Below are 20,433 nucleotides of genomic sequence, written 5' to 3' on the forward strand. Positions count from 1 at the left end.
TTGCAAAAGTTTTTAAAAATCGAGTTGTTTAGAAGGAGTGCAAAGGCGAATTGAGTTATTACACAGGAGCACTTCACAGAGTAGGCGTTCCCTAACGAAAATATGCAGATGTATACTAGAACGTGCCAATAGGATCTCACTAGCCCGTGTTTGGCTCTGCCCACCTCCTTGCTTGTTCTGCCCACTTTGACTAATTTGTTCCCATTGGAAACGACAGGCTGTGTAATATATTGGTTTAGTTATAAAAATCTTTGGTCCATGTTTTAGTTTGAGAAATCTGATTTTTCGTGTCCATTTAAACCACTCTAAATCCACTCCACAGTGGCCTGTCAATTTAAAACTTGTCATCTCTATCATGGAAACACCTAAAATGAACAAAACTGAATTTGGTATTGATATTTTTTTTAAACAAGGTAACTGTTAACTCATTCTTTGCATATGTAACGCTAATGCTTAAAATCATCTGCAGTCATCTTCTCCTCTTGAACCATACTCCAGATTTTGTATTTAGACTCATTACATCAGTTTTGAAAGGTTTTGAGTAAAACAAGTCGCTGCATTGTACCTATAGACGCACGTTACCACACATGCTAATGCTAAAAATACTTTTCAAATCTACTTCTCACTAACCATATATAAGTGACTCCAGAGTTGGTAGGGTAGCCTAGTGGTTAGAGCATTGGGCTAAGGTTGCAAGTTCGAATCCCCGAGCTGACAAGGTACAAATCTGTCGTTCTGCCCCTGAACAAGGCAGTTGACCCACTGTTCCTAGGCCGTCATTGAAAATAAGAATTTGTTCTTAACTGACTTTCCTAGTTAAATAAAGGTAAAATAAAAATATAGACTCAATGAATTAGCCTCTATTGAATTTGAGAGTGATTAGATGCTTCATTTAAAGTTGGCCACACTTCACCAATAAATGGCACCATATCACACTAGGGCTACAGTGCCTTGAGAAAGTATTAACACCCCTTGACCTTTTCCACATTTTGTTGTGTTACAAAGTGGGATTAAAGTTGATTTAATAGTTGTTTTTTGTCAATAATTTACACAAAATACTCTGTAAAAGTGGAAGAAAAACTTTTATAAATGTAAAATAAATATATTTAATATTTTGACAAGATAAGTATTCCATCCCCTGACTCAAATGTTAGAATCACCTTTGGCAGCGACTTCAGCTTTCTGGGTAAATCTCTAAGAGCTTTGCAAACCTGGACTGTTCAATATTTGCCCACGATTCTTTAATCAATTCTTCAAGCTTTCTCAAGTTGGTTGTTGATCATTGCTAGGCAGCCATTTTCAAGTCTTGCCATAGATTTTCAACACGATTTAAGTTAAAACTGTAACTAGGCCACTCAGGAACATTCAATGTTGTCTTGGTAAGTAACTCCAGTGTACAGTATATAATTGGCCTTGCGTGCAATTGCTGTCATCCGTTTCCAGCTGCAATAGTCTTTTACAACATTAACAATGTCTACACTGTATTTCTGATCAATTTTATGTTATTTTAATGGACAAAAAATGTGCTTTTCTTTCAAAAACAAGAACATTTATAAGTGATCCCAAACTTTTGAATGGTAGTGTATGTTTTTCCAAAAGCAGACTATGATCAATAATGTCAAAATCTGCACTGAAGTCTAACAAGACAGCCCCCACAATAATTGTATCATCAATTTCTCTCAATTTCTCTTGTTGAGTGTCCTTCCCTATAAGTGCGTTGAAGGTCTGTTGTCAATTTTTTTTACTGTGAAATAGCTATATTGCTACTACTGTATCCACTTATCTAAGTGAGTTTCAGAGATAGTCAGAAAATGAATGTCATCTGTTACAAGCAAGTTATTGACTTCATGGACCTTGTTCCTCAGGTTGCATATGTTAATATGAGCTATTTTTTAGCACTTTTCTGTGTTGCTTGGTTGTTTTTAATACAATACTGGGAAGCTTATCAGAGGTAGACTTGCTTATGTTATTTATATTGGAGCTGATAGTGTAGGGTGAGCTTCATAAAGTGATCTTCCTACTAGGGCACAACGCCTCAGTGCTAACAGTGTAACTCTGGTTCATAGGCTCATGATTACCGCATACAATAGCTGTAGGACAAACAGATGTATTCTGTGCAAAGGGGTACATAAATTAAATTACTTGCATTGTGTTTGCCAATGCCCCTAAGATCATGTACATTTGATGCAGCATTATGACGACTCATTTTTACAATGGTAGGGATTAACTGAGCTGGTCTTGGATCATTGAAAAGTCATTGTTTCAACGCAGCCTTGGAATGCGTGGACAGAGTCCAGGAGCCAAGATGATTTGGATGGACTCCGTTATTCCTGTAGAGCAGGTATTCCCAAATTGGGGTACACCCAACGCCGTCGGGGGTACGCCAAATAAAAGGTGATTCACATAAAAAAAATAAAACATGTTTTTTATTTGTTATTCTTTAATACTTAAAAAAATATATATATCTTCACAATTTCAAACAAACAGTACATTTATATTTTCCAACGGGGCTATACATTTGGGTGAGGTTTTTTTCTCGCCTGAGTAGCCTTGTTCAGCGAAATAACAACACAATGTCAAATACAGGTAGCCTAGTCAAATAATGAACATCCAATCACATTAACCGTTACTCTCTCGTGGGAAACGTTCACACTTGCGCAGACATTTAGAAACGAAACATGACCATTTGAAAAATAAGCCACAGAAGTTTTTTGAGTGAGAATAAAGACGACTTTCGAGTAGTAAGACATGTATAAAAGCAACAGATACCGTTAATAAGAAGGGGCTAGAAGCGTCTTATATGGTGAGCTACCGAGTGGCTAGGACAGGCAAGCCCCATACTATTGTGGAGGACTTAATTCTTCCTGCTGCCACGGATATGGCTGGGACAATCCTGGGGGAAAAGGCCCAAAAAACGATACAGACAATGTCTTCATCAAACAACACCTTTTCACAACGCATCAGTGACATGGCAGGATATGTTTTAAAACAATTACTGTTTTGCATACACGCCAGTGAATGATATGCATTACAGCTGGATGAGTCAGCAGAAGTGGCAGGCCTGGCACAGCTCTTGGTATATGTTCCTTACGTTTATGAGGGGTCAAATAAGGAAGACATCCTCTTCTACAAACTATTGGAAAATAGGACAACATGAGAGGATATTTTTTTAACTCCTGGACAGCTTTGTGACATCAATTGGACTTGATCAAGATGTGTTGGTGTCTGTACTGATGGGGCAAAAGCCATGACAGGAAGACATAGTGGAGTGGTAACTTGCGTGCAAGCAGTTGCTCCCGACGCCAAACATTTTCTTGCCACTGTATATTCAACACCTTATGGAACAGCAGGGACAGTGAAACAACACAAACATTGGCACACACACACACACACGCACGCACGCACGCACGCACGCACGCACACGCATTATACATACACATGTATTTAGTACTATAGATATGTGGTAGTGGTGGAGTAGGGGCCTGAGGGCACACAGTGTGTTGTGAAATCTGTGAATGTATTGTAATGTTTTTAAAAAAATTGAATAAACTGCCTTAACCTTGCTGGACCCCAGGAAGAGTAGCTGCTGCTTTGGCAGGGGATCTATTAGGGGATTTAGTATGGGGATCCATAATAAATAAATTTGTGTGAAACTGAAAGCGCGAACCACTGCTTTTAATCAGGGCAAGGTGTCTGGTAACATGAGTACAAACAGTGCAGCTATTCCCTCCGCAAGGCTATCAAACAAGCTAAGCGTCAGTACAGAGACAAAGTAGAATCTCAATTCAACGGCTCAGACACAAGAGGCATGTGGCAGGGTCTACAGTCAATCACGGACTACAGGAAGAAATCCAGCCCAGTCACGGACCAGGATGTCCTGCTCCCAGGCAGACTAAATAACTTTTTTGCCCGCTTTGAGGACAATACAGTGCCACTGACACGGCCTGCAACGAAAACATGCGGTTTCTCCTTCACTGCAGCCGAGGTGAGTAAGACATTTAAACGTGTTAACCCTCGCAAGGCTGCAGGCCCAGACGGCATCCCCAGCCGCGCCCTCAGAGCATGCGCAGACCAGCTGGCCGGTGTGTTTACGGACATATTCAATCAATCCCTATACCAGTCTGCTGTTCCCACCAGTCTGCTGTTCCCACCAGGGCCACCATTGTTCCTGTTCCCAAGAAAGCTAAGGTAACTGAGCTAAACGACTACCGCCCCGTAGCACTCACTTCCGTCATCATGAAGTGCTTTGAGAGACTAGTCAAGGACCATATCACCTCCACCCTACCTGACACCCTAGACCCACTCCAATTTGCTTACCGCCCAAATAGGTCCACAGACGATGCAATCTCAACCACACTGCACACTGCCCTAACCCATCTGGACAAGAGGAATACCTATGTGAGAATGCTGTTCATCGACTACAGCTTGGCATTCAACACCATAGTACCCTCCAAGCTCGTCATCAAGCTCGAGACCCTGGGTCTCGACCCCGCCCTGTGCAACTGGGTACTGGACTTCCTGACGGGCCGCCCCCAGGTGGTGAGGGTAGGCAACAACATCTCCTCCCCGCTGATCCTCAACACTGGGGCCCCACAAGGGTGCGTTCTGAGCCCTCTCCTGTACTCCCTGTTCACCCACGACTGCGTGGCCACGCACGCCTCCAACTCAATCATCAAGTTTGCGGACGACACAACAGTGGTAGGCTTGATTACCAACAACGACGAGACGGCCTACAGGGAGGAGGTGAGGGCCCTCGGAGTGTGATGTCAGGAAAATAACCTCACACTCAACGTCAACAAAACTAAGGAGATGATTGTGGACTTCAGGAAACAGCAGAGGGAACACCCCCCTATCCACATCGATGGAACAGTAGTGGAGAGGGTAGCAAGTTTTAAGTTCCTCGGCATACACATCACAGACAAACTGAATTGGTCCACTCACACAGACAGCATCGTGAAGAAGGCGCAGCAGCGCCTCTTCAACCTCAGGAGGCTGAAGAAATTCGGCTTGTCACCAAAAGCACTCACAAACTTCTACAGATGCACAATCGAGAGCATCCTGGCGGGCTGTATCACCGCCTGGTATGGCAACTGCACCGCCCTCAACCGTAAGGCTCTCCAGAGGGTAGTGAGGTCTGCACAACGCATCACCGGGGGCAAACTACCTGCCCTCCAGGACACCTACACCACCCGATGTCACAGGAAGGCCATAAAGATCATCAAGGACATCAACCACCCGAGCCACTGCCTGTTCACCCCGCTATCATCCAGAAGGCAAGGTCAGTACAGGTGCATCAAAGCTGGGACCGAGAGACTGAAAAACAGCTTCTATCTCAAGGCCATCAGACTGTTAAACAGCCACCACTAACACTGAGTGGCTGCTGCCAACACACTGACACTGACTCAACTCCAGCCACTTTAATAATGGGAATTGATGGGAAATGATGTAAATATATCACTAGCCACTTTAAACAATGCTACCTTATATAATGTTACTTACCCTACATTATTCATCTCATATGCATACGTATATACTGTACTCTATATCATCGACTGTATCCTTATGTAATACATGTATCACTAGCCACTTTAAACTATGCCACTTTGTTTACATACTCATCTCATTTGTACATACTGTACTCGATACCATCTACTGTATCTTGCCTATGCTGCTCTGTACCATCACTCATTCATATATCCTTATGTACATATTCTTTATCCCCTTACACTGTGTACAAGACAGTAGTTTTGGAATTGTTAGCTAGATTACTTGTTGGTTATTACTGCATTGTCGGAACTAAAAGCACAAGCATTTCGCTACACTCGCATTAACATCTGCTAACCATGTGTATGTGACAAATAAAATTTGATTTGATTTGATTTAAATACAAATACAATGAGCGTGACAAAATTGAGGCTATGATTAAGAAGTTGGAGCTCTTTTCTGTCTGCCTTAATTAACAAGGACAACACACAGGTCTTTCCATCATTGTATGATTTTTATGTGTGCAAATGAACTCAAGCTTACGGACAATGTCAAATGTGATATAGTGAAGCACCTATAAGTACGCAGGTACTTTCCTGAAACGGATGACACAAACAACTGGATTCGTTATCTCTTCCATGCCCTGTCTCCAGTCTACTTACCGATATCTGAACAAGAGAGCCTCATCGAAATTGCAAGAAGCGGTTCTGTGAAAATTTAATTTAATCAGAAGACAATGCTAGATTTCTGGATTGGGCTGTGCTCAGAGTTTCTTGTCTTGGCAAATCGCGCTGTTAAGACACTGATGACCTTTTCAACCACATACCTACCTATGTGAGAGTGGATTCTCGGCCCTCACTAGCATGAAAACTAAAAATGAAGGCACAGAATATGTGTGGAAAATGATTTAAGACTGAGACTCGCTCCAATACAACACAACATTGCAGAGTTATGTGCATCCTTTCAAGCACACCCTTCTCATTAACCTGTGCTGAGTTATTCACCATTTCTGATGAACAAATACGTTGTTATGTATGATGGCTAAATAAAGAGCAGAATTATTGATTATGATTATATTATTATTTATGCCCTGGTCCTATAAGAGCTCTTTGTCACTTCCCATGTCACTTCCCAAAAACTCACATTCATTCATATGTATAATAAATGTATGACAGGCTTACAATATTGGAAAAAACAACATTTGAGAGTGCGCTGACCCTGGTGCTAGAGGGGTTACGCAGCTGGAGGTTGAATGTTTGAAGGGGTACGGGACTATAAAAAGTTTTGGAACCACTATGTTAGAGCAACAGTTCTCAACCCTGGTCCTGGGGATGCAAAGGGGAGCACATTTTAGTTTTTGCCCTAGCACTACACACCTGATTCAATCATAATCTCATCATTAGGCTTTGACGATTTGAATCAGGTGTGTAGTGCTAGGGCAAAAATATGCACCCCTTTTGGGTCCCCAGGACCAGGATTGAGAACCATTGTGTTAGAGAAAAGACTTTAAAGTAATTGCACAGGGGTCTTTAGCCATGGTAGTTGATTAGATAAAGCATTGTATAGTGAGTGACTGATCGCTTGAATTCCCTTCCAGATATGTGTGAGAGTGTTCAAGGTCAGTCTGTTCATCGGTCAAGGGCAACAGAATCGTCTCAGTAGGAGAGATGTTCCGCCTCTCCCCAATCATCATTCTCTTCCCCAAGTCCACCTGGCCCTACCTCCCTTTCTGGAAACAGTTTGTGGCTGTCTGGGATCACCTCTTCAAAGTTGGTGAGTGAATGAATTAAATAATGAGTGAGTGTGTGAGTGAGTAAATGAGTGAGTGAGGGAGTGAGAGAACAAGTGAGTGAATGAGAGGGCGAGTGAGTTAACAAGTGAGTGAGTCAATGAGTGAATGACTGAATAAGTGAGACATTTGTATGGCATCACATGCTCTATCATGTACACTTAGAAAAAAGTGTTCCAAAATGGTTCTTCGGCTGTCGCCATAGGAGAACCCTTTTTGGTTCCAGGTAGAACCATTTTTGGTTCCAGGTAGAACTTTTTTAGGTTCCATGTAGAAACCTCTGTTAAAAGGGTTTTTAAATGGAACCCAAAAGGGTTCTACTTGGAACCTAAAATGATTATTCTAAGGGTACAGCCGAAGAACCGTTTTAGGTTCTAGATAGTTCCTTTTTTCAAAGAGTATAATAAAGATTGACAAGGTAGACTGCACAATAACATTTCACATAACATTACACATTATCACATACCCATGAACTCAAGTAACCTCTACTGCAAACTTGTGAATGAGGAGGATGTAGGATTTTTTTGAGGGCACTCACGCTCTCACTCGTTTCACATATGAAAATGATGCAATGTGTTTAAGTTGTTGATGATATGTTATGTGACATCATGTTTCTCATGTGCATGAGACTCAAAATTGAGCTCAGGTGCATCCTGTTTCCATTGATCCTCCTTGATGTTTCTACAACTTGATTGGAGTCTACCTGTGGTAAATTGAATTGATTGGACATTATTTGGAAAGGCACACACCTGTCTATATAAGGTCCCACAGTTGAAAGTGCATGTCAGTACCAAAACATTGCTGCAGCATTGATTGTCCCCAAGAACACAGTGGCCTCCATCATTCTTAAATGGAAGAAATTTGGAACCACCAAGACTCTTCCTAGAGCTGGCTGCCCGCCAAACTGAGCAATCGGGGGAGTAGGGCCTTGGTCAGGGAGGCAGCTCAAGTGGGGACACTTCAGGCTGAGGTATGAGTTTCACACACAGGCAGCTGGTGGCACCTTAATTGGGGAGACAGGCTCATGGTACTGGCTGGTATGGAATACATGGAATGGTATCGACACATCAAACATGTTCGATAACATTCAATTTACTCCATTCCAGCTATTATGAGCCATCCTCCCATCACCAGCCTCCTGTGGTTTCACAGATCCCCATCTGCTACACAAGGAATTGAGAAAAGACCTGAGATTCACCCTAAGCATCTATATTGTGCTGGTTAACCTCTGACCTCTGTCCCCATACAGCGGCGGAGCAGGTGCTTCAGAAGATGGAGGAGATTGAGCAGAAGGTTCATCTGGGCCAGCCGGTGGAGGGAGAGTACCTCACACACCTCCTGGTCAGTGAACAGATGTCTGTCACTGAGATACTGGGGTCCATCGCTGAGCTACTGCTGGCTGGGATCGATACGGTGAGGTGTGTGTTTTATGAAGTGCTGTTTCACAGTAGGGTGTGACAGGGTGGCAACAGTAGTGGAGAAAGGGGTGAAGGCCTGCTGGGGCACATGTTTTTTTTGTTATTTTAGATTGTGAACATTTTCAATATAACCACATTAGCTTCCTACGTCAGACTGTTACAGTAAGCACCATAACAGTATCGGTACCATTGTCTCTCATTGGTGCCTGCCTCCCTAATCAGACCATAAAAATAGAATTACCTCGCAATTAACATAATACTAATATTATTAGCCTACAACCTATTCCTATTGTAATTGTATTTCTATGCTACAGACATCCAACACCATCTCGTGGTCTCTGTACCACATGGCCCTGGAGCCAGAGATCTAGGAGAAGCTGTACCAGGAAGTGATCAGTGTCTGCCCAGGGGACAAGGTGCCTACTAGTGATGACATCATTAGAATGCCCTGGCTCAAGGCTGTTGTCAGGGAGACACTACAGTAAGTTGTCAGTCATCTGTCATTCTGTAAATTCACTCATTATAAAATTCATAATGGGTTATTATATTCATAATGAGTTATGTATTGTGACGTGCAGTGTACGTCAATGTGCCTATAATTTATTCTTAATTAGTCAAATGGAGCCAATCCTTTCCTCTCTACCCCTCGTGACTCTTCTATACTCTCCAGGATGTACCCAGGAGTACCAGGAAACACGCGCATCAATGTGGAAAATGACATAGTTGTGGGGGAGCACCTCTAACCGAAAAATGTGACTTACACTTCTACCATATTGTACTGTTGGAAATGTTTTCTATTGGTAAACTAAAGTACTTTTATTTTCATCCTGTGTGTGGAGATACAATCACACTTGTATATCCAGAGATATATATTACCTTTCGCCCTTAACTTCAGTATTTTAATTCATTAAAATCCAAGGTAGACTTTTGGTTTGTTGATATTGCTCACACCAAACAGTATACCACTGATCAGAGTTAGAGCAGATGTATTTGGCTGTTCTCCCTCTCCTGTCCTTTCCCTCTATCTCAATTCAAGGGGCTTCATCTCTCTCCTCCTTCCTTTCCATCCCAGACTTGTTCCACCTGTGTCACTATGTTGTGTCCTATGACCAGGCAGGGTTCCCGGAGCCCCAAGTCTTCCTGCCTGAACGCTGGCTCCGTGTGGGCTGGGGAAAGACGAGAACCAGCACCCCTTCGGCTCAGTGCCCTTTGGTTTCGGGGTCCGGGCCTGCCTGGGCAGGAAGTTGGCCGAGCTGGAGATGTTCCTCATCCTCTCCAGGGTAAGACATCTAGGCCTGCTCTGTAGTTGTATAGTACCCCTACTGTTATGCGGAGCAGCACAGGGGAACCCAAGAACAGACTCAAACCAGGAAACGGGGATGAATGAACCAAGATATTTATTGTAACGCAGGGAGAGATGAAGTGCAGATCCAGGGACGCTTGGATGAGTTGTAGGAAACCAGATGTGGAGGCTGAGGTTGGAGTGAGCTGGGTTGGGACAGGGTAAACGGGTCTGGAGGGGAATCCAAGGGAGTGATGATCAGTTGAATCCAGAACAGGGTAGCAGGGTGGTGAAATGTGGAACAGGAACCAGAGTCAGAGTGGCAACTGCAGTGAGAGGAGAAACAGCATCAGGCAAGGAAATAGGCACAGCAGGATACAGGATCTTAAATGACAACGAATAGCTAGACGCATGACTGACCGAACAGAGATTATGATCTGGCAGAGTGGAAGTGGCGGAACTGATTATTTGTAGAGGTCTTGATTATGGAAGGGGTTGCAGCTGGTGGGGAACTGCTGACTCCAGCACAACTGTCTCCAACCACACACACAGAGAAGGAGAGGGAGAGAACTGGGGGAAATGGCTGCAGGTCAAGGAGACGCTGGATGTCCACTAGGGGGTGCAGCAGGAGCAGATGTGACACCTACAGCATATGCCCTTCATTCAACAGTTTCATGTAGAACTGTGATAGTAGCTTGGGATTCAGACCACATGCTTTTCTGCGTCTGGAAATGATCAGGCAACTGTGATAGTGCAAGAGACAATACAGCATCCTCTGTCTTTTATACATTTCCTTCAGTGACTTTCACATTTCATTTGCCAGTGCCTCTAGAGGGCAGATGGGTTAAAGCTACATTAGGTTATACATGTTTAACCTACTTTTTAGCTGCAGCCTCAAGACATTGAGTTAGTTATAATTGTTGATCTAGTCTGTAGTAACACTCTAATATAATCAGGTTCAGCTGGTTGTGGACCCTCCCCTCTAGAAACCTCTTTCTCAAAGCTCTGGGCATGTTATACACGCTATGTAGTTACTTCTCGCACTCCCCATCCGTTTACCTTTCTCACTTTATTCACTCTCTTCTGAACCATGTTGCTGTAGCTGATCTCTGCCTCATATTTCTGAACAGTTGATAAACCCTGTAGCGATTTGAATGACATCCCCAAAAATATTAATTGAAGGTTATACAACCTTCTGTCTGTTGTAACGGTTATTGCAGTTGCACAACCAGGACAGTCCCTACACATTGCATAGGCGCAAAAACAATTAGCGTTTTGTGATGTACACATCTTTATAGTTGCTGTCATATTGTAGCCACTAGTCAGAGTTCCTGTACAAATGATGTAACTAGTACCGCATGAGTAGGCTACCTAACTGTTCCACCTCTGGGCAGCCGAAAGTTCTAGGTAGCTCTAGCATCCGGACAGGTAACCAGAGTCTGGATGAGTTCATTTTGCAGTAGGCTGCACTATTATTCCTTATGTGGTTTGTCAACTACTGCCTACTAGTTGTGATAATATTCATTGTTATGTTGCGCGAGGAGTTGCTGAAAAAAAGAACTAGCCAATGTTTGCAATGATAATGAGGAAATAATTGCTATTTTGACTGCCTGTATGTCTTGCTTGTGTTTATGTTTGCCTAAATATACTGTTACAACAGACAAAGTACAAACATGTTGAGCATGTCTTTTGTTTAGAACACGATAGCTGAATATCTTTGCATTGACTCCTCCCATTTTTACGCTGCTGCTTCTCTGTTTATCTATGACTAGTCGATTTCCCTCTACCTACATTTACAGTACCAGTCAAAAGTTGGGATTCCTACACGTTGGAGAATCATAGTTTTGATGTCTTCACTATGAAATAACACATGGAATCATGTAGTTACCAAAAGTGTTAAACAAATCAAAATATATTTGAGAATCTTTAAATTGCCACCCTTTGCCTTTGACAGCTTTGCACACTCTTGGCATTCTCTCAACCAGCTTCAGGTGTGCCTTGTTAAAAGTTAATTTGTGTAATTTCGTTCCTCCTTAATACACCCCTCCAGGTGTCACTTATTTTCCCTGGTGTATTTATTTGTGTTCCCTGTCTCTCTGTGCCAGTTCGTCTCATCAAGTCAACCAGCGTGGTTTTCCCCGTGCTCCTGCTTTTTATTTTCTCTCTTTTGCTAGTCCTCTGGTTTTGACCCTTGCCTGCCCTGACTCTGAACCCGCCTGCCAGACCATACTGCCTGCCCTGACCTCGTGCCTGCCTGCCACTCTGTACCTCCTGGACTCTGACCTTGTTATGATCTTTTTGCCTGGCCGCAATCATGGCCGCAATCATTCTCTTGCTTGCCCCTTGGATACTAATAAATATCAGAGGCTCGAACCATCTGCATCTGGGTCTCGCCCTGTGCCCTTATACAATCAGTTGTGTTGTGACAAGGTACGGGTGGTATACAGAAAATGGCCCTATTTGGTAAAATAGGTCCATATTTTGGTAACAGCTCAAATAAGCAAAGCGAAACGACAGTCAATCATTATTTTAAGACATGACAAGGACTATGATGAAACTGGCTCTCATGAGGACAGGAAAGGACAACCCCCTGTTTCCTCTGCTGCAGAGAATAAGTTCATTAGAGTTACCAGCCTCAGAAATTGCAGCCCAAATAAATGCATCACAGAGTTCAAGTAACAGACACATCTCAACATCAACTGTTCAGAGGAGACTGCGTGACTCAGGCCTTCATGGTCGAATTGATGGTCCAAATTTTTGGTTCCAACCGCTGTGTCTTTGTGAGACGCAGAGTAGGTGAACATGATCTCTGCACGTGTGGTTCCCGCATGGAGGAGGATGTGTGGGGGTGCTTTGTTCGTGACAATTTCAGTGATTTATTTAGAATTCAAGGCACACTTAACCAGCATGGCAAACACCGCATTCTGCTGCGATAGGCCATCCCGTCTGGTTTGGGCTTAGTGGGACGATCATGTGTTTTTCAATAGGACAATGATCCAACACACCTCCATGCTTTGTAAAAAAATATTTGACCAATAAAAGTGATTAAGTGCTGCTTCAGATGACCTGGCCTCCACAATCACCCGACCTCAACCAAATTAGGATGGTTTGGGATGAGTTGGACCGCAGGGTGTGGGGAAAAGCAGCCAACAGGTGCTCAGCATATGTGGGAACTCCTTCAAGACTGTTGGAAAAGAATTCCAGGTGAGGCTTGTTGAGTGCCAGGAGTGTGCAAAGCTGTTATCAAGGCAAAGGGTGGCTACTTTGAAGATTTTAAAATATATTTTGATTTGTTTAACACGTTTTTGGTTACTACATGATTCCATGTATTATTTCAGAGTTTTGATGTCTTCACTATTATTCTACAATGTAGAAAATAGTAAAAATAAAGATGAATCCTTGAATAAGTAGGTGTGTCCAATTTTTTTGGACTGGTACTGTACATATTACCTCGACTTACCAAATGTGCGAGGGCAAAGCTGTTTTATTAGGATCCACATTAGCTGTTGCAAAACGAGCAGCTATTCCTGGGGTCCACACAACATGAAACATAATACAGAACGTCAATAGACAAGATCAGTGTGGCGGAAATTCTAATCAACAGTGAGGAGAGACGAGGTCAATCACCAATCAGGATATTACTTTATTCAAAACGTATTAATAAGGAAAGCATAAAGCAATTGCTTCTATAATGATGAGGCCGGTCGGCTCAACACTTCCAAGTGTTGCGGCGAGTAGCTCTGACATACAAAAATATCTTATAGAAAAAATACGCCCTTTTAGTCTTCATGACAAACAGCAGATGTATGGAATGGGTCACAAGGTGAAACTTGATATATGAGAAAGGAGTCTCCCGCAGCCAGATAATATTTGCCATGAAGACTGTTCTTATTGTTCAGTCTGGCCCCTAAGATGATGCTCCGACCTCGTTCCTGGTACTTCATAGCACAGAAACACCAATGCATTCTATGGCATAAATCAATTGTCAACTCCAGATACTCCCATCTCAAGAAAGACCCCTTCTTGACCCCTCTCCTGGACAAACTCACTGAGGAGTGAGCCTCTAGGTCATACACTACCCCAGGATAGGCGCAACATCAGAGATGACATACCATGGTTCCAGACACTACCCCACACACATTTTCTCAGACCTTATATTTATTCTGTTTTTATTTCACCTTTATTTAACCAGGTAGGCCAGTTGAGAACAAGTTCTTATTTACAACTGCTACCTGGCCAAGATAAAGCAAAGCAGTCGACACAAACAACACAGAGTTACACATTGTCAATGCCAGGAGGTTTGTCATTATTGATCAATAACAATACATTTTCCACCTCCCACACTAACTTTCAAAATTCACTGCTTTTCTTTCATTATTTTTTTTTTTATACATGCATACAATTGCTCACTCTTCATTGTTGGCATATCCTGCCTAAGTTTGCTCACTTTGCCAATGAAGTAATCATAAAAATAATTAGCAACATCAAATGGTTTTGTATGTTTGTATGTTTTGCATAATTTCATTTAAAGTACTCCATTTTTTTTTTGATCATTCTTTCTTTCATTGAATTCGGCTTCATAATACAGTTTCTTCTTCTTTTTGTTGAGTTTAGTCACACAATTTCTCAATTTGCAGTAAGTCAACCAGTCAGATGTGCAGCCAGACTTATTAGCCACTCCTTTTGCCCATCTCTTTCAACCATACAGTTTTTCAATTCCTCATCAATCCACAGAGCCTTAACAGTTCTAACAGTCAGTGTCACACTCTGACCATGATTTGCGTTGTTGTTTCTATGTTTTGTTTGGTCAGGGTGTGATAGGAGTGGGCATTCTATGTTGTATGTCTAGTTTGTCTATGTCTAGTTGCATGTTAGCAGTCACGTTCGTTTGTTGTTTTTGTTAGTTTGTTCAGTTTACTTCGTGTTTTTCGTCATCCATTAAAATGATGCATTCACACCACGCTGCGCTTTGGTCCACTTCTTACAACGATCGTGACAGTCAGTTTCTTAACAGGTGCATGTTTATCAATAATTGGACAAAGCAATTTCATAAATGAATCTAGTGCAGCTTCTGGATACTCCTTATTAATCACATCAGACCAACAAATATTGTTTACATCATCTACGTAAGAGTATCAGCAAAATCTTTTGTATCTTATACACTATTTTAGGCCCAGCTCTTGGAACTTTGGCTTTCCTGGATATAGCCACTATATTGTGATCACTGCATCCAATGGATATGGATACAGCTTTAGAACAAAGTTCTACAGTATTAGTAAAGATGTGATCGATACATGTGGAAGATCTTGTTCCTGTAGTGTTTGTAAATAGCCTGGCAGGTTGATTAATAACCTGAACCAGATTACAGGCATTGGTTACAGTAAGAAGCTTCTTGAGCGGACAGCTTGATGAAAACCAGTCAATATTCAGGTCCTCAAGAAAGTAGACCTCTCTGTTTACATCACATACACTATCAAGCATTTCACACATATTATTTACATACTGACTGTTAGCACTTGGTGGCCTTTTATTTTTTATTTTTCCCACCTGTATTTAACCAGGTAGGCCAGTTGAGAACAAGTTCTCATTTACAACTGCGACCTGGCCAAGATAAAGCAAAGCAGTGCGACAAAAACAACAACACAGCGTTACACATGGAATAAGCAAACAAACAGTCAATAACACAATAGAAAAATCTATGAACAGTGTATGCAAATGTAGATAGAATATAGCAACACCCCAAAAGGCAACACCTCCCCCATAAGCATTTCTGCATCTTCTATAGATGTTATGTCCTTGTATTGCTACTGGTGTATCATCAAATTAATTATCTAAGTGAGTCTCAGAAATGGCTAATATATGAATGTTATCTGATGTTAGCAAGTTATTGATTTCACAAACCTTATTTCTAAGGATACACATATTAATATGGGCTGTTTTCAGCCCTTTCCTGGGTAGCTTATCAGAGATAGACATAATACTGAAAAGAGCAGACAAAGCAAGAGAAAAAAATATACATTCAGCACTCCATTAATCAATTGGTGTGTGTGTGATGCGGGTTGAAGCTATGAACCCATAGGCTTGGCTCTCTCATCCCTTCCAGGCTTCTGGGAGGGAGGGTGGACAATGAGCCTGTCATAGCGGATGTAAGCAATGTCCCCACGCTCTCGGGCAGCTTTCATGGCTGGGATCAGTTCTTTCCTCTTCTGGCGCACAGCTTCAGGATAGTCCTCGTTGAGGAAGATATACGTTCCTCTCAAGATCTTGGAACGTATATAGCACATTGACTCTGTACCGGTACCACCTGTAAATAGCCTCATTGATGTTATTTTATTGTTGCTCTTTAATTATTTTTTATTAGATTTTTTTATCATATTGTTTTAAACTTCAGTTTATTTTAATAAATACTTTCTTAACACGTATTTTTCTTCAAACTGCATCGTTTGTTAAGGGCTTGTAAGTAAGCATTTCACTGTTGTATTCGGCGCATATGCCAAATAACATTTGATTTGATGTTGCTCAACACCCCTCCTGAAAAAATTACATGAAGTCACGCTTGAGGTACAGTATGGAATGCATAGTTCAAATGTGTCTACCATATCTTTAGTATAGCCTACAATATGAAGATTCCCTCTACATGTCAAGGAGGGGGAAGCAGCAGCTACTTAGAAAATAAAATCCTGCACATGCGCAGAAATCTCCGTATCAACAGCCACGGCAAGTCAGGTTCCAGAAAAATCCGGAACAAATCGTGATTAATCACTGCCATTGATTGTCCCACTAGGAAAGCTCATATTTCTATGTAATTGTACTATTCATGGGTTGTTGTTTTTCTACCTTGTATCTATTCTTTATATCTCTTTTCATTTAACATGTGGAGAGCTGACATTCTACCAGACTAGGACAATAACATAATATAATCAATGTGTTCTCCTCTATCCTCACAGTTGATAAAACACTATGAAATACGCACTGACCCTACCGGAGCCACAGTCAAGCCAATCACAAAAACCCTTCTGGTCCCTGCTACCCCAGTCAACCTGCAGTTTATTGATAGGACAGTCTAGCAGCAGGAGGAACCAATGGCAGTAGAAGGAGTTTCCTTATGAACCACATTAGTATTCACACGGTGTACATCTTTCTGTCACCAAGCACTACTTTACGGATGGTGTACTTTACCTCACTTAACTTTCCCATACCTTAAAAGACAGCGATGAACATTAAGCTAGCCTGCTAGCCCGAGGATAGTACCTTTCAGACGGGGCTAGTAGAAAATGTGCCTGTCTAACCCGACGGCTAGTGAAATCTGGCCTTTTTCAAGTATCGCATGGCACATATTTTGGACCTGGGCTAGTAAATATTGTGGTCTACTAGTCAGGCTGGCCACTGCCCAAAATCCTTAAGTTCCATCCCTGTCATTAACAAGTGACCCACAAATGTGTAACATCATGACCACAACACAGCGAGACCTCAGTGAGACCCTGTTGCTGACCATTTGATGTCATTAGTTTAACATGTATTTGTGTAAATAGGTTTATTTTAACTGCTCCAGTTGAGGCTATTTACTCTTTGTCACTAACAAACGCAGTGTCATTTTATTTTATTTCTTTAAGTTATGTGATTTTAACATGCATTTTATGTTAAAATGACACATATGCACATACTATTATAGATGATAATTACCTAAAAATATATGTTGTTAATGTTATAAATTCAGTATTGAAAACCAACAGGATTTTCTCCACCAACCATGGCAACTTTAATTATTCAAGCAGTGGATAAAAGTCTTAGGCATACCGAACAGTATTTGATCACAAAATATATTCAGTAAAAGTCTGGTTATTCAAGTTTTCATAGTATAGTTTGATATGACTCCTCCCCATCCCTAGATAATCATTCTTTCTGGCATGATTTGGAGTTAATTGTGACATAAAATGCCCTTTCCAAGTCAGTATTGTGGATTCAGAGAGGTTATTTAAAGTCATTAGATAATAAGTGTGATAATAAGGAATATCACTATCAGATCTGTTTCCCACTTGGCACAGACGTCAATTCAACATCTATTCCGCGTTGGTTCAACGCCATTTCATTTAAATGACGTGGAAACAGTGTTGATTCAACCAGTGTGTACCCAGTGGGCTGCGTCTTTTAGTTACAGTGGTGGAAAAATTACCCAATTGTCATACTTGAGTAAAAGTAAAGATACCTTAATAAATAAAAAATGACTCAAGTAAAAGTGAAAATCACCCAGTAAAATACTACTTGAGTAAAAGTATTTGGTTTTAAATATACTTAAGTATCAAAAGTAAATGTAATTGCTAAAATATACTTAAGTATCAAAAGTAAGTAAAAGTAAAAGTACAAATCATTTCAAATGTCTTATATTAAGCAAACCAAATGGCACCATTTTCTTGTTTTTTATTTATTTACAGAAAGCCAAGGCACACTTCAACACTCTGACATCATTTACAACCGAAGCATATGTGTTTATTGAGTCTGCCAGATCAGAGGCAGTAGGGATGACCAGGGATGTTCTCTTGATAAGCATGTGCATTGTACCCTTTTCCTGTCCTGCTAAGCATTCAAAATGTAACGAGTACTTTTCGGTGTCAGGGAAAATGTATGGATTAAAAAGTACATTATTTTATTTCGGAATGAAGTAAAGTAAAAGTTGTCAAAAATATAAATAGTTAAGTACAGATACCCCAATAAACTACTTAAGTAGTACTTTAAAGTATTTTTAATTAAGTGCTTTACACACCTGAATAATATAGATGCAGTCATTCAGTTGGCACAAAACTATGTTCAGATAACAACCAATGTTTGAAACTGATAATAACCCCTTTGGAAGTGGTTCCATATTGAACTCGCAGGCCAGATTTTTTGTCATATTACAGGTTTAACTTGGCCTATATGTGCAACTGTGCTAAATGGGTCATATGGTCAGAATTTAATAGGAGTATTTAATTACGTTTTTAAGTGGCATAGTGCCATAGTGAATTAGATTCATAGTTTAACTCACATGTTAGTATGAGTCATGTATTACTCTAGAAAACACATACAGCTTTTAGTGACTCTCAATCTCTCGCTCTCTCTCTCTCTCTCTCTCTCTCATTAACTATTTCATTCAGAACACACATTCCACAACAACCCAGATGAATTATGTAGTCCGTGTCTCTACTGCCTGTGGTGCCCATGCATAGGAGATGGGCTCTGGCGCCAGGGTGGAACTCCACAACACATAAAAGAATAATGTGCACATGCTAAACATTCATTTATTTACAATAGGAGACTATTGACCATGACAAATACAACCCATTGGCATGGCAGGGGTTTAGTTGGGAAATAGTTGTATGCTAATATTACTGTATAGACTACTGAGTTTTACAATGCATTGGGATTTTTAGTGGGCTCATTGTCTCCCAGATGTTGGAAACCGGGAAATGAAAGAAGAAATTAATGATAACTTTTTTTGTAGGAATAGTTGTTTTTGAGTCACTTCAACAACAGTACAATCAGTGAGAAACAATGCACTTTTTGAACAACCCCAGAAATGCATAACTTGTCCCAATTATAAGTACCAGAAAGCATGGAAATTGTCCACTTCATAAAGTACTCTACTCTGCATCAGCAAACACGTACAGTTATGATCACTTCAGGCTAATTTCAACAGTCACTCCACGCCCAGGCTTACGGGTTAAAAAACCCAAACAATAACTCTATTGTGAATCCAAAGAGTCTGGTTCACAGGCGGGTTCCCATACTCAACTGCTCTCTGTAAAGTAAGATCCACTATTCAATTGACTTCGTGACAGGATCAGATCTGCACTGAAAAGTCCTTGAAGATTAAGTAAAAAATTCATGGATCTGGAGTGGAATATTAACTAACGGGTTAAACATATGTTATAAGAAAGCTGCGTTTCCATTGCTGCGCTCACAGTCACAGACAGACAAGAGAGGGACGGACTTGGACGCACGTCAAGAAGTTCACCGACCGATGCGACGCTAGTGCCAAAAACACTTCAGAAAATACACGAGAAATGGGGAAACGAAAGGGTAATGCGTGCATAGACTTTTGGAAAAATACAGTTTTCGGAATATGTTTTTTATTGGATGCATGGGCGGTGGATTATTGAAGGAAAGCGTTTTATGCACAAACGTTATCAATAGTTGTGACAATTGACACAAATTACGCGTTTGATAGCACTGTCTGCAACTTTCAGACTGTCGTGATAATGATGTATGCATTCAATGTTTTCACAGGATGGATCTAGGCAAATTGCTAACATATGTGCTCGGTTTCTAGAAATGCTGAAATACTGTATGTGTAGTGGTTGACATTTTGCCTTCAGTAACCACGTTTCCATCCACAGTTTTTATGCAAGTAAAGTGATACCATAATGACAGCTGTGATGGAAACATGAAGTTTCTGAACAATTTTATGAATGCCGACAGATGAT

At 41.2% G+C, this 20,433-nt stretch overlaps 1 protein-coding gene and 1 pseudogene across 1 annotated transcript in view; both read left to right on the forward strand.

Annotated features, from left to right (window-relative positions):
• The first annotated feature begins 2,305 nt into the window (after positions 1–2,305).
• Positions 2,306–17,040, forward strand: LOC110502098 (annotated as a pseudogene).
• A 2,669-nt stretch (positions 17,041–19,709) lies between these two features.
• Positions 19,710–20,433, forward strand: part of LOC110501803 (solute carrier family 15 member 2) — a 26,714-nt gene continuing 25,990 nt past the window's right edge. The window contains exon 1 of the mRNA XM_036959204.1: positions 19,710–20,029. Within this exon, the coding sequence (XP_036815099.1) occupies positions 20,014–20,029 (16 nt within the window). The 5' untranslated portion in view covers positions 19,710–20,013. The remainder of the gene's footprint in view (positions 20,030–20,433) is intronic.

The sequence above is a fragment of the Oncorhynchus mykiss genome, chromosome 22 (assembly GCF_013265735.2).
Source record: "Oncorhynchus mykiss isolate Arlee chromosome 22, USDA_OmykA_1.1, whole genome shotgun sequence".
NCBI classification, from domain to species: domain Eukaryota; kingdom Metazoa; phylum Chordata; class Actinopteri; order Salmoniformes; family Salmonidae; genus Oncorhynchus; species Oncorhynchus mykiss.